We start from the raw sequence: 26,552 nt of genomic DNA, 5'->3' as shown, positions 1-26,552 counted from the left end.
ATATATCTGCCTGCCTGTGCAGTTCCCCGGGTTAGTTTGTACCTACATACATGCTAATTGCAGTCGGTACAATGCCCTCGGAAAACCGCCGCAACAGCATGAACCTTAACCCCACCATCTCCCGATCGTACCGGCGGCAAAGATATATCAACATCGCCACTGCCACCACCTCTTCAATTGGGTATCTCATACACAGCACCTACATTCTACGGGCCTGACAACGCCTCCCCCACAGTTACGGGTGGGTAACCAGCATCAGGAATCATGGGTCGCGGATATAGGCTGGGGCTGACAGTGCGCACGCAACACCGCAGCAGCATCTAACCGGATTCAAACTCAACCTGTGGGTCATCCGAACACCCTCCCGCAAAAGGAACTGCGCATTTGTTTCACAGGGTATCACTCGTGCTGTCAGTCTTGTGATCTGCCCTTATATTGGGGGTGGAGGGGGTTTATGGAGAGATGGGGACATTGGGTCCCAGACAGGGCTTGAAAGTATTTTCCCTTCCCTTCTCCGCCCTACTTTGCTCCACTTTGCCGGTAGTGGCTTTGTGTGCCCTCATCAGGCCACTGCTTATTAAATATGTAGGTCAAAGGGGCCGCAGAACCTCGACCCCGGATCAGGACGCTTGTCAGGATGGAGGCAGAAAGGCTACGATACGTGCATGAAACCACCTCTTCTCCACGAACGGGTGGCCAAGATGTTCCCACGCCAACCTGGAGAAAACCTTGGGTCTGGAGAAGATGGCTCCGGAAGTCCGGATCTGTGTGTACCAGAAAGGCGGCGGTTTGTCACCATGAACCTGATTGGGTGAGATTTGGCTCCTTATATTGGGCGGGGTTTGGTCAAACCCTCGCTAGACTCCTGCTGGTGCAAGCCTTGAGAGCTCCCAGATCACCAAACGATTTATAGTTGTCATGATCACAAAATATCACTCGTCGAAATCCAAAACCATCTACAGTCCAGCAATGATAGCCAGCCTCATTTTCCTCCCTAGGAGCATGGTCAAGATAATGTGATCTGTATCCCTAGGACCACTGAGTCAAATGACGTCCCTCAAAGTAAACTTCGCATTCCATATGCATGCGTGATTGAGGATTGCAGCCACCGCTGCATACCACAGTCAATATTTCCATGCCTCTGCCTCAAGATGAGTAGAGGAAACATTCGTTCGTTAGAACTATATAGTGACCTTAGTCCCCACCTGCCTTTAAACATTATCACCCAGGCTTTTTTGGATCCGATCAACTCTATGACAGCATAGTAACTGGATTCCTGACATGTGATTCCAGGCACATCCTTTATTGGAGTAGATTGCACTATACTCGGTAAGTGCTATGATATTCAACATTCGCCCTAGGGGAAAGTTTACCCATAGAGGCAGCCAAGAAACAGAGTTGATGTATTGATAGTGCTTCGTATACATGTAGGCCCCGCATCCGTCTCCCGGGGAGATATGACTACCATTTCTCGGTAGGATCTGCCTTAAACTCGAGATAGTCGGCCATGTTAAAGAAAGAGATCTCGGTCTCGTGTTCTGCATTCCTCAGTCCCCTGTGCACGTCATGGGGAAAAAGAGGGGGGGGGGGGGGGGCAAACTGACCACAACCACACTCAGCCAGGGTCTTCGAATCATCTCTAAAGATTTTCTCATCGTCCTTATCCTCCATGTTGATGATTAGATTCTGTGTCTTGGTGCCCTGTGCTTTAGTGTATAGCTTCAGCGTATCTACGGCCATCCCACCATCAGCAACATGACTAATAGGACGGCAGGAGGCGGAGGAGGCGGAGGAGGCGGAGGAGAAGATTACCAAGGACAACGGTTTTGTAAGGCTTCCAGCCTGGCCTTGTCAACACCTCTACACCAGTAATTATCAGCCTGTACTTTTTTACCCACCCTATTCTTAAGTATGCGGGCACACCTTTCTTAGCCAGCTCTTTCAGATCCCCAACCGTGAGTGTTGTTAGATCGAGGTGGTGCAGAACCAGGTTCCTGGTAGTGCGGTAAGGGAAGCTTTTGATAACTCGGATTGTCAGGGTTGAGTCAGTGACTATCAGATATGTGTTAGCTGTTGCAGGTAATACTGGTGGGGGAGGCGGGCGGCGTACGGGGGAGATAGAGAGCTGCGGCTGCGTCTTCGTGGCTCGTCATCTTGCTTGCTGTTTCTGGTTATTCTGATTTCCGTGGGGTTTTTGGGAGATTGTTCTTGCGTGGATCACTTGTAACGTCGTGGAGATAAGGTAAGGTAAGCCCAAACTCAAATAGCGGGCAGGTTACCCAACCGCGGGGATTTCAATTTTTTTTGGGTCCGGGGAAAGCCACGCCAAGCCTATCCAAATGTGACCTGCATGAAGTATTTGCCAAGAACTGGTCCGTGCATCCTTCTAGTTCTTCCCCAAAACGGTTGTTAGGACAATGGAGTTTTGAGTAGATGAGCCCTTGGGTTCAGTAAATAAACCAATTTAATATCGACGCTCTTTACAGAAGGGAAAAAAGGCATGATCATGTATAGGGGCGGGTCTGTAGCCTTAAAGCAGTCGTCAAGACTCCTACATACACTTACTCTACTTAAAGTGAGTACCTGCTTTCAAATCTAAACCCCCCTCGTGGAGATCTAACGGCCGGTCAAGAAAAGGCATAATACCTCTTGAACATATCAATTAAAGCTCCGTAGACGGATACAGCCTCCGCACAAGCAAAGAGACGGAGATCACTTCTAACCGCATATCTATGTTTTCACTTTCTTTCTTTCACTGATTGCCCAGGCAACAGCTGAACAAACATGTGGTGTTGGTGGGGTGTGGTGGTGTGTGTGGCTTTCTTTTGACGCAAGGTTCTTCCCCCTGTCCCTTCACACACACCCGTGGCTAATTTTGGCCTATCGAAACGACCGAGCCTCACGCACTCACAATACTAACCAACGCATAGATAGGACGCAGAAGGCCTCACAACGCATCAAAACCAGTTAAACTCTATCTTCCAACGTCCCGCGCGTTTATTCCTGCTTTCTTCACACCCTATTTCGATCGGAAATAGATAACCTTTTTAGACGAACCAAATAGAAACTTCCTCCCAGCTGGAGATCTGCGTTTCGTCTCGCCTAGTCCCTCGTCTCAGAAGTAAGGTTCACCAAGGGCTTTCAGGGCTCTCGTTGGCCTGTCCTGGCCTGGACACCCATGATATCGAAATACATGTAATTATATAATCGGCGGTGTTAAGCAAAGTAAGGAGGTAACGCAATAGTGTAAACGGGTGTTCTAAACCGAGATGAGGCGCACCATTTGGTGCGCGGGTAGACAGAATGATATTACTCTAGCCAATATGATTTTTTACTTTGTTTCAATCTTGAGAAGAGAAGCATTGAAACAAAGGATACAATATCTGTGTGTGTGTGCTTGAATTCTCGGGTACTGTGATCGATCAGGTAGCGAGTAGAGTAGAGATGTAGGTATAATATGTATTTCCTCCGGCGATAGTACTTATATACATATTTGATACCCATTGTTGAACGAGGATGATTAGCGATTCTGCAGAATCCGAGACCATAATGCTGCGGGGAGGTGCCGAGGGCCAGAGTGACTGACTGTCTTGAGGATCAGTCTTGCGGTGGGTGAGTAAGTAAATACATGGACCTGGGTGAGTAATGCGGGCGTCATTGATGTGCCATTTTACGTGGCAGATCGTGCATCAATGGGCACTCGTGGTCGTCGTTGTGGAGATAGGTAGGTGGAGGAGGTGAGTGTGAGGTGGTTGTCTGCCGGGGAACGTCCGTCCGTATGTAGCACATAGCAGCTACCGAAGCAAAGCAATCCCAACTTCCGACGACGGCCGTTTCCATACAGATACAGGCAGGAACAATTATTCCCTTGTTCTCTCGCCCTGTTGCTAGCTCTTGCTCTCTCTCACTATCGCAGATTGGCTTCACCGCTATTGCAGCAATCCGTTCTCAGCTTCCTCCCGGGCGGCCTGCTGTGAATTCTGCCACTGCTGTTTGTTTATCTTCTCCCAGATCTGACTGAACTGATCTCCGGCCACGAGGAAACGAGGGAGTGAAGGGAGGAAAGAAGGGTTGTCATTCCCGAGCCCAAGCAAGAGCCCAGGCAAGACCAAGACCACACCCCCTACCTGCCTTACATACAGCCACCACAACCACCAACCTACATCTTACCTCCGACCTCGAATCTAAACACCTGGTCGAACTTTTTTTTTCCCCCTTCCCTATTTTTCTTTCCCAATCCATTTTCTCTTTGCTTGATCAGGGCCATGGCCACTTTCACCTCATTTTAAATCTCTCTCTTTTTTAATTAGAAAGAAAAAAGAAGTAGAATAAAAAGAAGAGGAAGAAGCACAGCGCATATAACCACCCCTTCCTACCTGCATCCTTCAACCGCCGGAATTGCTGCGGCTGTAGACAGAGTAGTCTACAGAATCCCCAACAACAACGTACCTATCTACCTACATACGTCTTACGATCCACCAGTGCCAACCACCCAACGACAACCGCCACAAACGAAACGAGAGAAAACATTGACCCTAGCCTCTACCGCGCAGAAGCAGACAGATATACAAATCCGAGCCCTACCTTAGAGGAGCCAGTTACGCCTCCGAGGGACCTCCGACACAACAACCCAAAACCAACGTTTACCAAGCCACTAGCTTACCTAGTTAGCTTGCTGTTCCTACATAATTTAGCTGCCTCTACATCCTACTACAACTTTTTTCGTCTCCACGACAACCGGGTTGAGGAGAAAAGAAGCAAGAGAGTGCCAAACAAAAAAAAATCCTACAAACGACGCACAATTCCAACCCTTTCGCCCCATTGCACCGCCATTGCATTGCATTGTCGTTTTTTGCTTTGTGGGATATAAGTGTGTGAGGGAAAGGAAAGGACAGACTAGCTTGGAATTAATCGGGGTGGGTTTCGTTTCTTGCTTCGGTTTGTGTCATTCTCAAGGATTGAGACTGGATTGCATATCTAGAGACAAAGAAGAAGAAGTATAGGAGAAAAGCATATGGTCAGGAACAGCACCATCATCAACAACAGCAGAACCTGCACAGCGGATTTGTAGATTTCTCGGCTTGAGTGCCTCGGGTTAGTGCCAGGCAGGCTCGCTATTTAGCGAGGAGTTTATTATTGGTGCAGTGCAGTGGGCTGTCTAAGCGGTGAGGGGAACCGTGCGTTCAGAAGTGAGTGAGTGAGTGCACTGGGGTGAACATCACCTGGAACATGAATCCTCAACAGAGTGGTTTCAAGTACATATTCCCTTCCCCCTCCCCTCTTCCCTTCTTCTTCTCCTCCTCAGCCTGTATCCATTTCCAGAAGTGTCCTCGTTGTTCACTCAATACAAGACCTTCACAGTCTATGTTCTTCTTGGTTATATCCTATAATATATCACTAACAAACACCTATCCAACAGAGAAACAAACATATCATCTTCGACCACCTATTCCACTTCCTCAGCCGCACAAGGGTCATCAAACGCTTCGTCTTCATCTGCAATTGTCAGCACGAACACAAGCCACCCGCTGCCACCCATGCCTAGCTATAATTCTACCTTCTCCCCCGCGGACCTAAAGTGGCACAACACCCTTCCAGAAGACTTTACCGGTGGCCCAAAATCCACAGTGGCCCGTACCCGTTCGCCCGCCAACGCTGACAATCTTCGAAAGCGTCCATCTGGCAATTTTGAGAACATTGATGCCATCCTCCAATCCCATGTTCATCACACTGCTACCTCACCAACGCTTCTTTCCCCTCTCCCACCAACTCATCGGTTAGGCTCCAGTCCGCTGCCATCCCCAATCAAAAGGTCTAGAGCATTACAACGCAATACACCTGCCAAAACTCCCACTAGGAGTAAATCATCAAACTGCCTGACTGGCTCAGGTTCGGGCATGCAAACACCTCCCCCAAGTAGCACTGCAACCGCAAGAAAACGTGGAAGGCCGTCAAAGAAATTGTATCCAGTATTACCATCAGCAAACAATATCAATACCAGAGACTCCCTAGAACAATCACCCCCACAAGCAAGCCCTACAAAATTGCAGAAATTGAACGGGAGCCAGAGCTGCCATAATTTGGGTCTACAACTAGACCCACAAAGTAAATTCAATTTCCAGCATTTTGACTCTGGTATCTTAATGCCGTCAGATGAACTGCCTCCCCATTTCTACCAAAAATGCAATGATAATCTCTGGGGTGACGGCGGGGACTTTGACTTCATCGCGGGGTTAACGACGGCCAACTCTAATGGGCTGGAACACTCTGCAAGCTTTGATTGGTCTTCCCTCCGGAACAACGCATCACTCGACAACCTCAACCACGCTCTTCCAGCCGATATATTCGCACCCACCCCAGAACTTCGGCGACAACCAAGTCAGTCCTCACTGTTGACGGATGAGGGCAAGTCGTCGGCAGATAATCCCACGTTCTCATTCTCTCAATTTGATGATCCTTATGGTCTGGAAATGCCACTTGACGTTGACCCGAATTTATTGTTTTCTAGCACGAGCAATAGTGCAGCAAGCAGCATGATTGGTGGATTCAGAGAGGAGTTTAAGCCGTTTCCGTTCGTGCAGCAGCAGCAACCTTATCAGCCATATCAGCACCAGCATTTGCAACAACTACGAGAGCAAGAGTTGGAGATGCAGAAGCAGAAGCAACTACAGGAAAGGATTTTAAAAGAGCGATCGAGGCGGGAGCGTACGATTGCTGCATCCGGTGGCCGTCATTCAAGACACTCGGGCATCTTGAAGCACAGCATGAGTGATGGAATTCTCACTGGTTCTGGTGAGAGACAGGTCTGCAAAGCTGCTAATTTCAATGCCGCTGTTCTCAAAAGAAGCTGCAGCAATGTTGGGCGAAGAGGCGAAACGGTACTAGTTGATCGTAGTTATACGCCCAATCCTTCACAAAGAGCTTATAACCCCACCCATCCATCGGGGCTACGGCGATCAACATTAAAGATTCAAGAAAAGCCTTCCAGAACTAGGACTGAAGTTTTTCTCGCAATTTCACCGGGGGGTCGAGCCAAAACGGAGACAAAAATTGTATATGATAACTCGGATGTCGATATTGATATCGAAGAGCCTATAATGTGGGATTCGCCACAAGAGAGTGATTCCTCTTTTGATGATGATGTGCCTCGAGGGCTTGGGCCGGATGGTATAGATTACGCATTATTTCGGCAGCGTAAGGCTGCAGACCCATTTCAAGGGGCAAGGCAAGGACCTTTACATACATTGATTGTTCCTTCATATGACAATCAAAACCAACCACCACGACCACAACCGCCAAGGACACCCACTCGAAGATCTCCACTCAAGATGCCGCTGTCTGGAAGCCATAGAAAAATGAATGGCTTTTCTTCTGGTACCACTGCCGGCACCAATTCTTTAAGCGGAAGACTAGATTCTTCGCCGAGATTGCCAACTCCGTTAAGGTCCAGCCCCCCTCCGACTGTTGATCGCCGTGTGAGGGAAAGGGTTAGAAGAGCAAGCCATTCCAGTTTGACCCCTTCACTGTCAATATCGGCCATCGGGACTCCAAGATTGGGGAGCATGCAGGAGGTTAGCGACGAATCAGAGGCTGAAACTGTGGTTGATGGGACTGATATCTGCATTCTTGATGAAGAGGAGAATGGAGATGCGATGCATGCTTTGAGGAAGGTCATGATTGCACGGCGAAATGGCGAAGCTAGCAGAGGTAAAATCTTTCGAATACATTAACCGACCAGCGTAAACTAACAGTGGTACAGTCGCATCCCTGCAATGCACACCCACCAAGACGCATCCTGCTAGTGCCGTCAAACCACAGGCATTCTCAACCGGTAGCAGCGTCGGCACTTGTTCGAGCGGTCGCCACAACCAAATGCATCCACAACTTCTAAGAGCTTCACCGGTTAAAAAAAAGCTTTTTGAAGAACAAATTCTTCGGAGTGTTGATCGGCAACGCAATGGATATGAGCGTCAAATGACAGATGACACTCCAACTACCCCGAGCAAACGTCGGACTAGAGCAATGGAAAGAAAGGAAATGCAGGAAAATCTAAAAGGTGCGACGAGATGTATCTGCGGGGATGCCGGCGATTCTGGAGGAAAGACCTTGGTCCAGTGGTATGTTTATCAATACAGTCTTTTGATAGAAGCGGATAAATGGCTTACTGTTTGCGAATAGTGATACATGTCATCATTCGTTGCACATGAAGTGCGTTGGATACAACCGCAAATCTCTACCCGATTTTTTCGAATGCAACTTCTGTAAAAAGGAGGTAGTTGAGCAAGAAAACATACCGAAATACAGAGGGAGGACTAGGTCGAGACGTGCGATTGGGGCGGGATCAGATGACGAAAATAGCATCATCTCCTCGCTGATGAGAAATGGGAGATGAGAGCTTGGATTCTATGAAATCTGAATTTATGTAGTGTGGTCACGACTCCGCACTTTTATGGTATGATCCGAGAGGGATTTATCACGTTTCATGAGCATTATGTTTCATTCTCCTTTATGCATCTTCCCCCTTGGATCCAAAGCTTTATATATATATATTCTTCCCTTCTTCACCAGAAGGATGGGCTTATTTTCTTGGTGAGAACATCTGCTTTGTTTTATACCTTCACCCTGTTTTTCATTCCAATTCATTTCCTTTCGAGGATATATGCGCACTTCTATTTTTATTATATATTCCGCGCTCAAGAGTTCTTTTTCTTCTTCCCTGTGGGGTCAGCCGTAAAGGATAGACCGTGTAAAGAGCATACGGGGCCATGCTCACCACTAGGCTCTTCTTTCATTCACTCCTTCATTTTTATCTTTATTGTATTTATAGTTATTTGCCAGAAAAATCGCACTTTGCAGTGGAAAGAGGTGGCAAATTTTGGTTGTATATTCGGGTCGGCATTGATTTCCTTTCTTTTTCTGCTGGTTGTTGTGAGAGAAATGAAACAAATTTGGGAGGAGTAATGGGAAACACAATTGGCTTAGCTCACGTTCTATGTCCCGTGACGAAGAATTGACAACACGTGTGCATTTGTGTCCAACGCCTTCCTGGAGGCCGCAGATCAGTGCTGATTTCAAAGTGCACAATTGAACGCACTCGTTCTTGTTCCTCTTGCTCCGTCCAGACCTCTGATAGTATCAATAATTTAGATACTTCAGCACAGTGCGTCCCAGCCAAGACTTTCGAAAGAGACGCCCTTCAACTAGATACCCAATAGAGATCATAGAGAACATTGGGGAAATGACCAGGAGTCAAAATAGACGGTAGTGTACGCCAACTGTTTCTCCAACGGATGTTAATTATGGTGCTAACAGACCAGCCAAGGTGTTGAACCCACCGCAACGACTCTGCTTTCACATCTGGGACGGAAGTCTACCCACCGAGTAGCTAGCTGGTGAGCTCATTGCGATGGCTTTTGAAGGAAAACAACCGCCCCTCCAGGTGTAAGCATAGGTTTAGGATTTGTCCCTGTTCCTTACTGTTAGCTAGCAGTTTCATAGTGGCATCTGCATAAGGTCAGAACCCGGCTACCAACACCTCGTGGGTTGGAGGATAGATTACAGCGGCTAATCAGGATGACTGGGGTACACTGTTTGTTGGTGTTAAAGCTGTCTTGTAGGAAAATAAGAGGGAAGGATGGGAGGGGTAAAAATCTCCTCTTAATACTTCGGCCAAGCCTAAATATTAAGAAAAGCCCCTCTCCAGATGGAGGGTGCAAAAGAAAAATGGGAGGTTAAAATATCAAGGGCCTCCCTACGTACGAAATGAACTGTGGAAGCAAGCGGACCGAAAGCAACATCCCCGCCATCACAGGTTGTATGAGCGTGCAGCGTTATAGCTAGTGGCAGTTGATAAAAGTCCCATGCCCCTTCCTACTACTCGTGCCTAACCTATTTCTTTCCGGTTAGTTGTCTGGAGGAGCCATAGGCATATTACCAGAATGATACGCCCCATGGGTCATATCACCCCTCCTTCTACCTGCTTATTGATCATAGTGTATGGGAGGAAGGAAAGAGTTGAAAAACGGTGTTATAGAGCGTACTTGGTCGTCGTCTAGTAGGCACCAGCAGCAACAGCTTTGTGTAGATCCCGGCCCGTTATCCAGCATGAGTGAGATCAGTTTCATGTTCAGCTGTATAGTTTTAACTATGCTACTTATTCCCTTTAAATACTAAGATTAAGAGTGCCAGAGGGTTATATTGGACAAATAGGAATCAGTGGGAAAAGGCAGCTTGATAGCTTCGACCAGCGATCCTGCTTGTTGAGAACTTCTGTCTTATTCGTCTTGTGAACAGCTAGCTCTATCTATCGAAGATGACAATGGGTGAAACAAATACATGTAGTTGGAAAAGCCTCTCTTACTAACCCAAACGGATTTAACCTTAGTTTCACTTATGCGGCGGCCAGAGATCTTGCACCCGCCTATCTCTAATAAAACTTCCCTCTGAGGTAGTATCTGATTTCACAATTGAATACCACGGTGTCAGTTTTTGGATGTCTGTCGTGGAGGCTGCATAAAAACAGACACCAGCCGTCCACAACTTGGCGTCGAGTACAGATCTGAGAACGAGTGATTACTTATGATTCTCAAGCATTTTCTTTTTTTTTGTTTAATTCATTAATTGCATGATTCTCAAGCATAATTAGCACACCTATTTTTTCTTTTTACTCTACGGAGTCATATTCTTGTTCTGGAGATGTGGAGTGAGGAAAACTTGCTTCTGCCTAGTTTATGGGGTCAGGGGGTGGAGGAGAGCGGCAGATTTTCTGTCTCAGTCCATTGCAGGATTTATCCTTCACCGGAGGGGGCCAAGAATCGGCTACACGGATTGATGACTCAGTGATGAGATAATCCTTATCATAAATTATCACTCGAAGAATATTAGTCATTATATTACGCTAGCATGGATTGAGAATAGATGACTCAGCGCAGAACCACCTCATGTCCGGCACAGGAAATAGGCGATGATCTAATGCAAATTCTTATTTTCCCGCCATAAGTGCCTGATATTTTTATTTTTCGAATTATGAATGGCAGGGATCGACTATCTACGGCACTCTATTCTTTAATTTCAGCATATCCTTCCCGGATAGTTCCGGTTTCGTGGGCCAGCCCCATGCATACGTTCTTTCAGCCCCTTGTTACCACAGTATTGCGCGTGAAGCGTACGGACGGGGCGAGATTCATATTGAATGCCACTGTATTTTCGCTCTAATCGTTTACTCTTTTCATTCCAAAAGTTAGTAGATGTAAATTCGTTGGTGAGATCATGGGATATCACTCGTACTAGCACCTCAATAGCCCACTGCAAGTGTACACAGCCGAAAGTCATCCGCGTTTTAGGGGACATGTTATCACCGAAGAATTCGGGAGACAGTGCACCGGGATCCTCAAAATTTAACTCGGGTAGACAACCGACGGTCCCACAGCAAAACCCTAAAGAAACCTGCGGTCTATTCTATAGAAAGGGCAAGGTGAAAATTCTGCATTTGAAACAAGCTGGAGCCAATCAGAAGATGGGCCTTGCTCGATCATCCCATTACATGCACAGACGTGGCACAGGTATAAACTCATTCAATAATCTGTTAGGGTTGTGTTGGCATGTTAAACTAGGTATTGTATTTGAGTTCAAACTCGTTAACATAATATGTTCCTGCTGCCATCAGTATTAACCATGCTTATGAATGAAATAAATTGTGTTGCTTCATGCTCATATATTCATATGGTGCGTATAACAAGTCATTGCTGTTAGCACCTGCAGTAATCGAATCCATACCTATCTAGAACTCGCTTGAGATGACGTTACCCGAACAAAAGAAGATTAAAACTAAAAGACAGTTCAAAAAAATAAAGATTATGAGAAATAATACCCAAAAATAAACTCCAAAATTTTCACGTGACCCAGCACAACATACCCCGAGACGGGTTCAATATTTCCGTTTTGAAACAATCTTCTTCGCACCTGGTTTCTTCCCCCAAGATGTTCGCACACCTTTAGCTTTCCACAGCTTCTGGAGGGCTTGCTTTATTAAAGGGTCATCTGCGCTAATGTCACTGTGCCGACCCTTCACGTGTCTGCAGTATTCCGTCAGCTTCCATGCGCAACTCCCCGATAATTTTCACTAGATTGAAGAAAGAGACGAATGCCTACCTCTGGAAATTATCGCTTCGGTTAAATCTTTTCCCATTCCAGTTACCAGCTTCCAAGCAGTACGGGCATGATACACTGGCTTTCTCATCGTGTATCGACGAGATATGCCTTAGAAGCGCATTCTCTCGTGGAAAGACTTTCCTACAACCTTCGTGCGGACATGATAAGTCCGTGCCAATCATACCCTCCACAGAAGCGGTAGGCGACTCTATCTCAGGATCGGGTGTTTGTTCAGGGGTGGGCACTTCTGACGGAACAGATAGCGGGATTTTGGAGGTGTTTTTCTCGGTTGCTAGGCTTTCGGGGATCGCAAATATCACTCCGACAACCCCCTCAACGCCGGAAGCGGGACACTCCATTTCACGGTCTGGCGTTTGTTCCGGGGTGAGGATATCCGACGGGGCCGATGTCGTCATTAGTGACTGCACTGACCGAAACTCCATTTCCATTGTATCGTCCATAAAATCAAAACCAGGAATTTGCATTTGAGTGTCGCAATCTGGCGAGAAATCTGGCGAATCAACTGTCCACGATATTGTGGGTATATCAAGGTCTGGATCTGGACCAAGTAACAGATCTCTAGGATTACAGGTCTCAGGAGCTGGAACCGAGACGTCTGATTTGAACTCGATCTCTTGAAAAGGAGACATTGACGGTAATGATAATAAGTGGTAATTATCATCAATACCGGGCGCTAGTGCGGGTGGCGAATGTATCGATATCGTATACGATCCAACAAGAATCTCGACGGCTATTCGATCTGCAAGCTCCCAGGCTCCATAGGCCATTTTCAAATTCTCTAGTTGTTGGCCCATGGGTGGGAAGCTGAAGCGTTGCCTCAGCAAAACTCCAATGATACAGAGAGAGCGGTCGCAACAAAAAGAACTTCAAACAGGAAAGGCAGCAACATAAAGATAAAATCATGATCGCAAGGTACTTTGAAGAGTCACAGTAATGAAGATAGTCGATTTAATTTCATACCTTGTGACTTGACAAAGACAGTCAATAATATACTGCACAGAAATAAGTAACCTCTTTGCAGCCTCTTGTCCAAGCCTCAATTGAGAGGTATTCTCGGATCCGTAGCTGGGACCCAGCAGCTTCCGATCAATCATGGCCCCAAGATTATAGTATTCGTTCTTGATATTTTCCCAACAGCCAATTTGAGACTGACAAGAAAGTGCAGACTCAGGGAGGGTTGTAATTTTTGCCCGCGAATATTCCCAAAGAAAGAGGGAGTGGTCCATTGCTCTTGATTCCAGCACAATTCAAATAATTGATTTAGTTGCGTGGTTTGAGAATAATTAAGGAGTATTTATTCTGTGGGGGAAGTGTGGTGGGGAGTAGTAGGAGGTGGGTGGTAGCAAGAGGGTGGTGGGCATCCCTTATATACGTATGATTCTTGGCGCTGGAGAGGCCAACCCAACCCACACCACACCTCCCCCTCCCACTCCACTCGTGACTACAGGGGTGACGACACAACTTCCAGCTACGATTGACCATAGATACGGTCAAAAAACAATCTGGAGCGCTCTTCAAAACACTTCTAACAGTCATTTATACTCTCGAACAATACAATAGTGTGACCGAATGATATTTCATGATTCTAGTCTTTTAAAGGAGATCATCTCGGAAAATCGAATATGAGAGGAATAAAGTAGAGCTATCTATGAAATGGCTAGTAAGAAGGAACATTATAGTGTCCTAGCCGTCAACAGAGGTCGATAACTATTGGGTGCTTGATTACTTATTGAGCCGCTTAGGGTTGTAAACTCACATGTTTTCAAATCCTCTTGTCTTGGTTTGCTCGCACTTCAACACGTATACCGTATACCGGTAGATGTGATATAGTTAAGCATGTATTGCTGGCAATGTTTGTTCTATTATATGAAATGAGAATAGATGATTGCACCAAGAGGTATACGTTTGGGAATACGGAAGCTGGTGGGTCCTACCCCCGTCAGGAGAATGTTTTCTTTTTTTCTTTCTGTGTGGGTCACTCTCATTATATATACGCAGGAAGACTAGAACCTCCCTCCGGTTAGGATTTTTACTTGGATCTTCATAGGGTCTTTCCCTGGGAATCGTTGGGACTCTGTAGGACAATTGCTGCAGTATTCATCAAAACAGCGAGTCATGTTTACCTTATAAGTCTGTTTGATTTACCTTTCTCGGATGGCATCGGTCAACGATTCTTCCGTTATCTTTCTTCTCTCCAGGCTGTTGCACTAGGTGTTTTGCCAAGACTTGCGGTTGTCTGCCTGCTGAAAGTCCTTGGCAACTTCCGGTACTGGGCTCTCCCCACAAAACCGACCTCGAGTGCAACTGGGGACGATCATCCGCTCTTGAGGTGACAAGGACAACAGCGATTTCGAGAAAACCTCGAGCCTCAATGCTGTCCGAGAGCGTTCCTTCGTATTAGCGAGCTAGCGGCCTCGTTTGGACTGTGAGATGTGTGCAGCTAGCTAGGCTCGGGGTTCTAGCCAGGCTCGATGAACTTTAGTAGGGGGAGAGATAAACTCCTGATCGTGAAAAAAAAAAAAAAAATGTTGATCCTAACGGGGTGAGGGCGGGATTGCTCCCTTATATGTAAGTGGGTTATTCGTCCACCCTAGTGGGCGATGATGCGAAGTGAGCCTCAACAGTAGTAAGCCAAAGGTTAGGGTTGATATAGGTTAGGTATGCTTGTGGGTTAGGGCTTGAATCCTGTCTTATGACTCACTATAATCGTTTCAGATGGAAGCACGATAGACTGAAATCGGTGAACAATTGAGGTTAAGAACAATAATTTGCGGTTGTAATATGATCCTGGGCTGCTATTGGTCGACAGATCATTAACCGCCGGAAACTTCGAACTGTTATAAGGTTACATGGGTTATGTGATAAGGTACTTTTATGTGGCTGCAAGGCTGAAAGATGAGCGCGCCACATATTGTGGCATAGTCAGATACTATTTTTATCGAGCGTGACAACAAGCGTGACAACGACCAAGAACCGGAGGTACCAAGTTTTATGTCTTGAGAGTGCCCCATTCAGCTGAATATTTGTCCAAGTACATACATATATTAATTTGAGTAATCTTAAGGTTTGAGATGTGGCTTTCGAGCATCAGAGGATATATGTATGTACATGTAGTTACTAGAGTGCTATCTACTCTGAAGAGTACATGTCGTACTATATGCAATATGAAGCATCAAGTCTCTTGCACTTCACTTGTTCTATACATACATGTACATTCGCGCCCCCATCCAACAAGAGGTCCGTAAACGAGTGATAATTCGTGAGGGTGCCATGGTTTGGAGCTCTAGCGATTCTGATTAAGCCCTAGAAATACTTGTATCAGTGATTTGGACCCTTGTCATCGTCTGATAACAGAAGGTTGTAGCTGAACATCGATTCTTTCGGTGTTGATATGGTTGGTCAGTCAAGAGAGAAGACAAGTCGTCTCAGTCAAGAAGCCTAATTTTCTTGGCAGATGGAATCTTGAATACATGTATTAGTCAGCGGGACTGTCAGACCTCGAATTTGTACGGGCTGGGCAAAATTCACCTATCGAACCATTATGATGAGTAAGCGAGTATCGCAGGTCGACGCATGAGTGTCCCCAGACGAAACTATGAGAGGATATCGTGTGGATATTAGGTCTGTAACCCTCCAGGGCTTGCGAACCTACTCGCGCCGCCGGTTTGAAGCCGCCCAAAGAACTGTGGCAAGTGATCTGGCAGCCAATAAGAGCTCGCCTTTTTATAGTCTTTAGATCAATTACCTTTTTTATATATATGAGCCGCTTCAATCTGGTAGCGCGAGTATCTACGCCTCTAAGAGGGGGAAAAAATAGAGAAAACTGGAACAGAGAATAGGTATACGTGTCTCATGCTACATTAAAAACCTGGCCCCCTAGTCGGTACTCTGTTGGTGTGGTCCTGATCACTAGAAGAAGAAGAAGCAAAACCTTAAGCGATCAACCGGCCAACCGGCTAGCTCCCGTGTAACTTGATTCACGTACATAGGAAACTACATGTATGTATAAAACACCAGGTCAGCCCAGTGCATGTCTTGGAAATGACGACTAGTAGGGAAAGCAGCGTAGCTGCTAGCTCAGAGAAACTAGACAGATCCTCTCTCTTCCGCCGGTTCGACGAGACTCGGAGAGGAAATATCTATTATTATCTTGACCTCGAACGTCGGTAAATGTACATAAATTCATGCCATCTTTCGCGGAAGCTAGTTTCACCACTCGCAACATTCGGACCTCCACAGCAACGCTTCAAGCCCTCATTAGCACACCTGCTTTCTTGCGACAAGAAGACCCTAGTTGAAAGCACCAGCACCGATAGTAGTCTCATACAGAAAATAGTAGGCATTGGCACCTTCGAATATCAATCAAGATCTACTGCGATGATATCCTGCTTGTATTAGAAACTAGTATAAATACGTTTTTCCGTGAAAAAGAAGGATAAGTTTTATGGGTGCAGGACCGTAGGAGTAGAAACAACCCTCACTTAACGAAGGACTTAAAATCGCTTTTCATGTAGCGCAGGGTACAACGCTTTCCCACCGTAAAAAACAGCATTCCACAATCGTCTCCATGTCAATCCAGAGTCCGTGTGACTTTCTTTCCCTTATGATGTGGGCTTTTGAGTGTATTGGACGATGATATATAATTTTCAGGTAGAGTGGCGAAGATATTTCCCCGCTAGGTATATTCATAGACGAATGTTTTCCCTCTAATTCTGATCCTTACATCAGGACTCTGCAGTATTATTGCTGGTCTTTCACCCACATACATATGTGTGTTTTCCGACTTCTTTTCTTCAGGAGCTGGTTACCATCTTGGAGTTCTGGAAACAGCAGCTGTTAGGAGATAAGATATTGAACTGCAATTCAGGACGCAAGGTTAAGTCCAAAGAGACAATGTTCGGTTTGTTTTTTTACTTAGTGATATTTGTAAATCTAGAATATGGCTCAAGCCGTATTAGGTTGTGATAAGAGGCTAAAGAAGGCTGGTGTATCATTCAATATCACCAAAAGAGAACAATGTTTGCTGTTAAAAATATTATTATTATTATTGGCCTTAGTTATGACCTATCAAACTGAACAATCTTAAGATTCAAATTAGCATCCTCGCGGCGAGAAGATGAAGATTGATTCCAGCGCCTGTGGTTTTATCACTGCTTTCCGGTGACGTTGAGTTCCGAGAAAACAGCTTCCCCCTCAACTTCATTCTCTTCACCATGTTCCTTTACCCCCTCATCATCATCATCACCTCCGTCACCCCCACCACTCCCATCACTATCCTCCTCCTCGGATGTTTCCTCGGTGGTATCCGACCAGCGTGATCCCAAGTAGGGTTGCTAAAGAAGATATTAGCTAAATACCTAATGTGCTTCAGGAATTAACTCACATCCTTATGATGTCTCCACAACATCGAGAGCCATTCTCTCTTAGCCGCATTTCCAGTAAGACCATCAGGAATTTCTTGTCCGTCCTGGAGCTCCCGAATAAACTCCACCTCATCATCCCAGGAATATGGTAATTGAGATGGGTGATTGATGCCACCGGGACCAGCGGGATCGTCAGGAAAGGTCATTCCTTCGACGTAGGCGTGAAACCTTGCAAGGAATTCTTTCCTGCGAACTTCGGCAGATGTAACAACGGTATCCGCGTCAGTGGAAGGAATGGAAACATCGCTAGCACTGGTATCGACGTTAGACACCTCACCAGGAGGGGTCTCTGTCTCATCCTTTTCAACTTCGTGGGCTTTGTCGATTTCGTCGATTTCAGGAACAGCGGAGTGATCGACGGGCAATTGTTCGGCCACGGGTGATTTTGGTGAGAAGGATTGGATAAGGCTGGCTACAGAGGGAGCCATGATGTTTGGTAGGAGGATGAACAAGTGTGGTTTTTGTGGTTTTGGGGTGTTGTGGATAAGTGGTTTTGGTGGGTGCGGGATTAAAAAAGAAGAACGGCCTGGAGGATATAGAGCTGATGGAGTTTTTTCAACACATAGAAGGATAACATGACAATGAAACGTCTAGCTTAATGACCCTTGAAATTTCCTGAAGGGCCAAGTGATTATAGCACAGAACTAAATTTGCATATAATCTTTGGATGAGCCTGATAGTGCGGATCTCGATCTTTTCTGTCCTTAATATCGTACACCCGCTCTCTGGTAATGAGAGTATCGCGGGTCGAAGAAAATAATAATGGAACACTGCAAAGACACATGACTCAACGAGCACCGCGCTAGAGAATATATGTCAACGCACAATAAAACTAACTGGCTATGCGCGAAGACTGATATGACATCATAAGCCAAAATAACCAGCAACACAATAACCACAACATCTATTTTCCCCCTAGATCTCCCACAAAATGTTCGTTTGGAAGATCTAGATAATGTTGTATTTTAAGCTAGTTAGTCCTAGCCAGGTTGCTAACATACATGTAATCGCCCAATTGAGAATACGTGTCATTCAAGTGTTCAATTTGCGCAATTTTAAATGCATGTAGCTTTCAACATTAAAAAGTAGACGAACCGGGCCCGCTCCCCATCATTCAATGGATTTATCCTGCTTTCCTAAGCAATTCACGGTACCCGCGCACCCTCCTCCATCTCACAAAATTCTCGCCTTCACCACCAAAGCAAGAGAGAAACGAGCAATAAGATGACAGAACACGATCAACAGAAGGGCGCATTGTGCATGAGGGATCCTAACACAGGGATGCCGGAAATCCTTCGTGCAAAGAAACCCGGCACTATGAAGACCACTACTTCCATCAAGAAAAAGTCCACCCAAAAGGTACCCTCATCAAAGTATCGTGATCCTAGGATCCTAGGATTTGAAGATATTTGCTAACTTGTGGCAGAAGAAAATACCAAAAGAAGGAACCAGAAAGTACACAAAGAAGGAAGGCCCCAAAAGAGAAACGAAAAAAGAAATTTTTGACAGACGCATTAAGAGCCGTCATATGTATACCAAGGAGGAACAACGATTCATCTATTTCTATAGATATATTCTTGACATGAAGCCCGTGGATTGCCACAAGTTCTTTAACGAATATTTTGGCCATAATCTAGGACCGGTGGCACTCAACCAACTGGCGGGCCGGATGAAAAATCTCCAACCCGATGATGTGGTAAATTGGAAGCACACCGAAGATTGGGCTATTGGTGTGAATAGTACTGTAAGTGTGACTATGTGTTTGTATTCCTATTAACCGAGACTGATTATACTGTAGGTTGATAGCGATGATACTATCGACAGCGATGGGGAGTCCACGGACGGGGACTTGACCGACCTGGACGAGGATAACGACTTGTAGTTCTGAATTTGCTAAAATATGACGTAGTTAGATATTTGCTACAATTGTTACATGTGATTACATGTATTTAACAGAGTGATGGTAATTGACGGCTCTGGGGTAACATCACGTAGTATATAAAGTTTATGTGTTTTTATCCACCTCTATTGGGTTTTTTCTTCCTGTAAAAATGTGCATTTATGCATTACACAGGTATACCTAGTATTTCATGCAATATTATCATCTCGAAAAATTCAACCAAGGGCTCTCGCAATGTGCCCGGAGATGTGTTCATGTAAGTATGTGGCAGGACTGTGTGTACATGGGGTTGGGGGTAGGTGAGTAGGCGGATGTAGCGGCGCAAGCCAGAGAAAAAGACAAATAGCAAAAAGAAACACTCGGCTGTAAGTATCTTCAATCACGTGCACGTGTATTTCGCTTCATTCACGTGTGTCTCTTGAATCACGTGAATTTCGAACCTCGTTGGTTGCTATGCGAACCATCGATCATGCAACTTGGTGCAACACGGTAGTAATGGAGTTGAATATGTTCCATTCTTGGTTTAGCGTCCTCTAATGACAAAGAAATTATTAGGAATGTAAAGTTTGAACATCAAAAAAAAAAAAAAAAAAAAAAAACCTTCGAAACTAAGAAGCATAGTCAGGTCTCTAGTAGAAGAGAACCTTTGGAATGAATGAAACTCATTGAGTGCGAGAACCCCAATGTGCTGCGTGTGGCATTTGGCGAGCGAGGGTATTATTGTACATTATAATGAGTGGAAGGGAGAAAAAAGTCTCATGGTTAAGATTAATTTCCTGGGTTAGTTTTGTACGTGTTTACACGCCTCAAATAAACAAGGAACTAAGCAGAAGCATTCCATAATGAATGTAATCAACGTTGGATGAGGCTGGTGGAGAATTCTTGTTTATAGAGAATTGACCTTAAGTCTTTAGACTTTGGAGTAAGCACTACCTCTTAGATGGAGCTGTAATTTTTGATGTCCAGATACCCGTTCAAGCTATTTTTCTCCCGCGTGTGTGTGTTTGAGCGGGGCTTTTCAGGCCGATTCTTAGCATTTTCCCTCCACTGTACACCCCTAATGATGTGCGTGAAACATTTTTATTGACTTCACATGTTGATGGCCAATAGATAATAGCTGAGCACTCTCACGGTTCTGTAAGACGATAAGAATAGACGGATTATCTCTTTTTGATACTTCTGATGGGTTTATTATGCCGAGAGGGCGAGGAAATGTGACCTGTGGTAGTTCAACCCCCCCAATTGACCCCAGGCCCGTAAATGGATGGTAAATACCAATGTAGTAGGTCTGCTTTTCAGTAACGCACCAAAACAACCTCGTCTTTCATCAACCAGCTTTGACCTCACACCCTTCTTCTTCTATCCATCATCAATTCCATCTCCCTCCACGTTCCCCATCAACCCACTCTCTCATCATCATCTCCATCCTTCTCATCTTGATTTTCACAGCCTCTATTTCCTTAGCTCATTGATTTCTCTTCCCACCGTCTTCCCCCTCGAACAAGTGCCTTCTCGTTGAATATTCCAGAGACTTGGTCAATTCTCTCTAACACCACTATCTCACCATATTTGACAAAGCTTTGTCTGAGAGGATGGCTTCCTTGAACATGCGCTCTCACGCACCGCTATCATCAACCAATGACCATTTGTTTGGGGACTACCTCGCCTCAAGTAATCATCAGGAGGGTATCTGCATTGGAGCTGCTCCACAGAACTCGAACCTAGATCAGTCAATGATTGGAGACAATTATTTAACGTGAGAATGAGCCAAATGATTTCTTCATCTCATTTAGGAAGTAAAATAAAACTAACCATCATCCATTCATCCTTAACAGAACTATTGCAAAAGAAAGCTCTATGCTGTTGTCTGAGGAATCAAAACTTAAAGTTTTGTATGGTATGTATCGAGATCTTCCTATCCCCGAATATTGTCAATGATTCAAAGGGGAGAAAGCTAACGTCAAGGCAGATGCAGTCTGGAAGTATGGCTCGGATGCTTGGGGTCATAACGCTCAGACCGCTGAAGCCCCCCTGAATCAGAGGTTAGCTTAAACATGTATACATACATTTCCTGATTATTATGCTAACAGGAGATGAAGTGCATATAGTAGCGGTCAGCAGTATTACTTCGATAGCCTTCCAACGTCAAGCGGTAAGGAACATTTCCCCTCTTGTGTGGTACCCGTTTAACTCTGCTGATAAAATCTTCTAGAATTCGGTGACTCGAAAGAAAAATCCGACTATTACTTAGGATTCATTGATCCTTCGCTCTTATCAGACCCGTCATCGTCCCCAGTGTTCGCTGGAGAATTCGATGCTGGAGAATCTGATACTGGTGAGTTTGATATTCTAATATTCTCTCCACCCAGAGTTTCCCTCTGCCTCGTCCGCCATAATTTTATTTCATTCTCGGATTGACGGTTTTCTTGTTTCAGGTATTAAGGATACTGCCCGTGGTGCGATCGGGAGTTATGATGTTCTTCAGAAAAACTCCAAATTTCCTCTCTTATCCGAACATAAGGGATACATCACATCCAATAATATAGAAAGAAGTAAGCGGGTGCCAGTGGAAGGATTATCTACCATGCTCGTAGTCCCTTATCAGTTCCCGCACGTTCTCGAACTAAAGAACAGCATTTCTTGCAAAGAAGAGCTTCCAACGTCTTCTGGAGGCACTCAGAGAGGTTTGTTCTATCTTTCCCTATTCCGTAAAATTTAATAAGTCAGCTAACGATCTTTCTGGTTAAATTTTATCGATTCAGTTTCACTAGAGACCGAAGCTCCTAGTATCAATGACCGTAGGAGAATTGAGTGCCAATTCCCAGACTGCAATAAAAAAAAAGGATTTAAGAACATGCAAACCTATATAATCCATATGAGGAAGCATCAAGAGTGTTCTACCAAAGGCCCACCTGCCTATCCTTCGCAAGTATCTGATATCGACTTAGCTAATCCGGGCGTACCATTGCCCTACGTTATACCCCCGCCGGTCAAGATGGAGGATAAGGTTTTTCGATGCCCATATGCTGGTTGTAAATTAACACCGTTCAAGTCGATAAATACATTCAGACGTCATTGTGATTCGGTCCACAGTGGGAAAGAAGCGGAATGTCCCTTTTGTATGCTTGAGAGATCCGATCGAAAGGATGAAGATAACTCGAAGAAGGTTCATTTATTCACCAGAGCCGATGCACTGCAAAAGTAAGTTCATATCCAGTCATTGCAGAGCCGATACTTAAATTTTCAAGTGCTTTGATGTTGATATTTATGATTTTCTTTCAGGCATCTCAAACGTATGCATCCAGTCATTGAAAAAAACGATCCCAGGGTTCTTGAAGTCATGAGAATCTTGCGGCGTGGGAACGGAAAGGGAGTAATTTGGGATAAAACAACTGAGCCTGCTGGTAAAGGTTTTGAAGGACGAGATGAGAACGGCATACTCATTGGGGACTCTATAACTCAAAAACGGAAACGTACAAAAGCCTGTAAGGACCAATCTCAGAAGTTGAAGAAGGCCAAACTTCAGAATGGCCCAAGCAAGGAAGAATGCGAGCTTGGAAAAGTAAAAGAGGAAGAAACAATCTCTCCCCAGCCCAGCCTATCCTTATCTGGCCATTATTACTCCAGCTTCAACTCCTCTGGTAGCTTCTCTTCCTTCCTTGATTCATCATCCTCGCCCTTCCCATCTACCAACGGGTCCACTGAGGTCGTGGTACCATTGCGCAAAAGGCAACGGACCTCCACTGCTGCGCCAGGGAAAGGAAAAACGAGAGCCAAGGTGTCCAAACTTAAACGAGAGGCAGATTCAGACGAAGAGAAAATATCTGCGAAGAGATCAAAATATTTCCATGCTAGCGATATACTTTTCGAGACAACAGGGGTTGTTGGTCTTGGAGAAGCTACGAAAAAGGAAGATGTGCCAGGGTTCCTGGGCTTAGGTAAGGAGGTAGTTGGTCAAAATGTGGCCTTAAAGTCTAAGGTCCCAGAGAGTGCGGCAGCGGGCTCTGCGTCATCGTTTGGTGAGTTCCTGCCTTAGACGATGGATCTCTTGTTTATGAAGAATTGACTAACAGGTATTAGGATACTGTTTTTGCTGGCCTGATGATGGAGCGTCGTTCAATCATAACGCCGGGGGCCACCAGATTCAAAGTTCTGATACCCCAGCTAGTGCTGTAACGAACCCTGCTCTTTGGAATAATTGGGCAACGGAGAATGTGGTTGATACCGATACCTGGCGCCCTGATTGCCCCCAGCAAATCTCCCGAGGGGAAACCAACCTTCCCGTCTCAATTCAAAGCGCTAAAGTGCGAGAATTCACCGGAAATCATGTTGAAAATCCAACTGCTATTGCTGAAGAGCATGGCATGCTCGTGATGGAAGAGGAGAATTATATCAACATCAACAATTCGGGCGCCTCCTTGGCCTCGAGCTCATCAATGATCTCACAGAATGAAGTTTCTGGATCTTATAATCAACGTCCCCATCAAGTTCATGTATTTGGTCTTCCTGCTGAACCGACATCTGAGTCACAATATACTGACTGGCTGTCATATATGCTAAATGATTCGTTAGTTCCTATGGAATAACTACATGTATGCATAAGCATTAGCCCCCTTTCTTTCAAAGCCCCCTTTATTTTTTCTGTTCTGTATATATGCATACAGACTCTCATTATTACCCCATTACTACATGTATCTCTTCATTCTTCCTTAACTTTAACTTAACTATTATTTTTATTTCATCCTCCTCCTTTTATGTTGTACTCAACGCCTTTCTTTTCTCCCGTAACTGTACTTTTCGTGCAAACGGCAGTCTTGATTTTTGTTAAAAATATTATAGCTTGAGTTGTATATACATAGAGGGCTGGAATTTTGAAAGCGGGTATTAAAACTAGGGTATTTACGATGGTTTAGGCTTGTATATTTTTCTTTTGGAACTGTTATTCCGTATACGTATAAATACATATAGAAGGATCCGGAATATATATACCTTACCAAGTACTTCGATATCTACTTTGTGGAGTCCGGCATAATGTTCGCTTGCGCAAGTGATCGATCATGATTCGAATCCTAAAGCGCCAGTTTTACACCATCAAGACAGCACTGGCAAGATAGAGGATCGAACCTCGTGTTATAATATCCATCTCCTGCCGGTTACTATATTCGCGATTGCTGGTGATTAAAATTAATTGAAAGGCGGTACCTATGTACGTGTATTTGCTAGACTCTTGCTCCTCATGGAGGAGGCAAATAAAAAGATTGTTCCAAGAACAGCAAGTAAAATTCAATACCAACCTTAGCTCCCAGAGGTTTCTTGCATTGTCAAAGACATGAGATATTGCGTTTCCTGAATCTGGGAATATCTGATCCCTGTTTTCTTGACTTGCTTATTAGTACGAAAGGCCCAGTAGGTCTGGCTCGCGTAACTGAGAATAGTTCGCACGCCAGATTGCTTGAGACTACGAACCGGGTACACAAGCACAAAAGAGTGAATTGAATAAAAATAAAAAGAGAAGTGCCCTGACTCGGAATTGAACCGAGGATCTTCGCATATCAACACTTTTTACGAGTGCGACGCCTTACCACTTGGCCACCAGGGCTACGATGTCCCATGCAACCTTTGGAATTCTAAAACTAATTATGCTAAACTTTAGTCAATATCTTAATCGGTCATAGTTCTTCTTGGCTTCAACAACCCAACGACATCTACTCTGCTCTACATGCTTGAGCAGACCAACGAGACTTTGACGGTGATATCCACATGCGCATAAATATAGTGGGGTTATGCACAGGAAAATAACAACTATAAGAGAAACCCAGGAGAGCCAAGTACATAGATAATGGGAGATCTAAGAGGTGTGTATTTTGTTTCTAGTATCCTCTGCTCGCCGCCTAACTATGCGACAATTTGATCTGATCGAAGATTTAGATTCTTAGCGGGGTTTAGTTGGTTATGTTGATCTTGGCTAACTCCTGTCTAGAGCTTTTCTTATCGCATACAACATCTTGAATAGTGGCCATGGACTGCAGGATCTTTCCTAAAGCGCCCGCCGGGAAAGTTTTACTCTTCTTTTCCATTTCGTAAAATAAAACGGATAAAGCCCAAAACCCTAATTTTACCAATATTTTTAATCAAGCGGCGTTTCGAGTCATTTCCCAAGCCCGCTGTAGACCATTGGGGCTCTGTAGCTGACACCAGAAGCAGATATTCCACTCTTAACAGCCGTCAGTGTTACTTCTTGACTCTGTATTACTTTTGGTGTATATATAGGGGGCCTTTTGTTTACCGAAGTAGCCTATATATATCTTTGCAATTAGCTGCAGTGACAGAGATGTGAGTGAAATTACTACCGTATATACCGCAGTCTTTGACAATGCCATGGAACGGCGGTAACACTATATTGCCGCATACTCCGTGTAAATATGGAAACAGAGAGGAGGCAGGCTCTCGTATGCCATGGTATCAACTCCCCCCGTTTCTAGTGGTGCTACTTATATATACGTTGACGTTGGCACGGAGTACTATGAACAATAAGTTTATAAAGTACACTGACAAGAAAAGAGACAACCACCTAAAGATAGTGTTGGTTCTGGCGAGCTCATGTTAGCTAATAGTCATGAATTTGAAATCTCTCTAGGGAAAGCTAGCATGCAGCGCTGTAAGGACATCTCTTACTCCGTCCATTGTGAGCAAGCCAGTGCTTATTCCATTGCAGCAACGCTGAATGTCTGTAACTTAATGAAATTTCCCCTCGGAGTTTCTAGAATCGTAGGGAAGAAAGAATAGGGTCGAAAGGATTATCTCGGATTATAGGGAAGGAATTAAGGGACGAGGGCGTCGAGACATCAAAGAGTTGAAAAAGTAAGAGGATGGTGGAGGCGACCCTCATGGAACGTCTCTAACAGCTTAGGGTCATTCTGGAAGCTGAAGGGGAGCTTCTGGACAGCCATAGCCAGCCACTGCACCAGAGCATGCAGTGTTCAATGGACGTCCACCACACAATGCGTTTAATCACAACTGCACCCCAAGAAGCTGTAATATAGGAGCGCTTACCACAC

At 45.0% G+C, this 26,552-nt stretch overlaps 7 protein-coding genes across 7 annotated transcripts; 4 read left to right on the top strand and 3 right to left on the bottom strand.

Moving 5' to 3' along the window:
- Positions 1-1,461: 1,461 nt before the first annotated feature.
- Positions 1,462-2,153, bottom strand: H6S33_011958 (uncharacterized protein; the record flags this gene model as incomplete). Its single annotated transcript, XM_044843316.1, has 5 exons — positions 1,462-1,538; positions 1,605-1,730; positions 1,813-1,860; positions 1,924-2,052; positions 2,111-2,153. The coding sequence occupies 5 exons, from the start codon at positions 2,151-2,153 to the stop codon at positions 1,462-1,464; spliced, it is 423 nt and encodes a 140-aa protein (XP_044695626.1).
- Positions 2,154-5,537: 3,384 nt separating this feature from the next.
- Positions 5,538-8,392, top strand: H6S33_011957 (uncharacterized protein; the record flags this gene model as incomplete). The annotated part of the gene is made up of 3 exons (XM_044843315.1): positions 5,538-7,707; positions 7,760-8,117; positions 8,179-8,392. 3 exons carry the CDS (start codon positions 5,538-5,540, stop codon positions 8,390-8,392), a joined length of 2,742 nt encoding a protein of 913 aa, XP_044695625.1.
- A 600-nt stretch (positions 8,393-8,992) lies between these two features.
- Positions 8,993-9,625, top strand: H6S33_011956 (uncharacterized protein; the record flags this gene model as incomplete). Its single annotated transcript, XM_044843314.1, has 7 exons — positions 8,993-9,076; positions 9,148-9,160; positions 9,247-9,266; positions 9,323-9,368; positions 9,420-9,441; positions 9,499-9,513; positions 9,607-9,625. The coding sequence occupies 7 exons, from the start codon at positions 8,993-8,995 to the stop codon at positions 9,623-9,625; spliced, it is 219 nt and encodes a 72-aa protein (XP_044695624.1).
- A 2,301-nt stretch (positions 9,626-11,926) lies between these two features.
- On the bottom strand, positions 11,927-12,938 carry H6S33_011955 (uncharacterized protein; the record flags this gene model as incomplete). The annotated part of the gene is made up of 2 exons (XM_044843313.1): positions 11,927-12,074; positions 12,151-12,938. The coding sequence occupies 2 exons, from the start codon at positions 12,936-12,938 to the stop codon at positions 11,927-11,929; spliced, it is 936 nt and encodes a 311-aa protein (XP_044695623.1).
- A 4,380-nt stretch (positions 12,939-17,318) lies between these two features.
- Positions 17,319-18,022, bottom strand: H6S33_011954 (uncharacterized protein; the record flags this gene model as incomplete). Its single annotated transcript, XM_044843312.1, has 2 exons — positions 17,319-17,504; positions 17,555-18,022. The coding sequence occupies 2 exons, from the start codon at positions 18,020-18,022 to the stop codon at positions 17,319-17,321; spliced, it is 654 nt and encodes a 217-aa protein (XP_044695622.1).
- Positions 18,023-18,818: 796 nt separating this feature from the next.
- On the top strand, positions 18,819-19,476 carry H6S33_011953 (uncharacterized protein; the record flags this gene model as incomplete). The annotated part of the gene is made up of 3 exons (XM_044843311.1): positions 18,819-18,953; positions 19,021-19,338; positions 19,393-19,476. 3 exons carry the CDS (start codon positions 18,819-18,821, stop codon positions 19,474-19,476), a joined length of 537 nt encoding a protein of 178 aa, XP_044695621.1.
- Positions 19,477-21,101: 1,625 nt separating this feature from the next.
- Positions 21,102-24,080, top strand: H6S33_011952 (uncharacterized protein; the record flags this gene model as incomplete). The annotated part of the gene is made up of 9 exons (XM_044843310.1): positions 21,102-21,250; positions 21,330-21,391; positions 21,464-21,536; positions 21,594-21,646; positions 21,707-21,829; positions 21,930-22,178; positions 22,266-22,695; positions 22,777-23,513; positions 23,575-24,080. The coding sequence occupies 9 exons, from the start codon at positions 21,102-21,104 to the stop codon at positions 24,078-24,080; spliced, it is 2,382 nt and encodes a 793-aa protein (XP_044695620.1).
- Between the last annotated feature and the right edge of the window lie 2,472 nt (positions 24,081-26,552).

The sequence above is a fragment of the Morchella sextelata genome (assembly GCF_020137385.1).
Source record: "Morchella sextelata strain SCLS chromosome Unknown scls_7, whole genome shotgun sequence".
NCBI lineage: Eukaryota > Fungi > Ascomycota > Pezizomycetes > Pezizales > Morchellaceae > Morchella > Morchella sextelata.
This window is presented reverse-complemented; position numbering and strand designations above follow the sequence as displayed.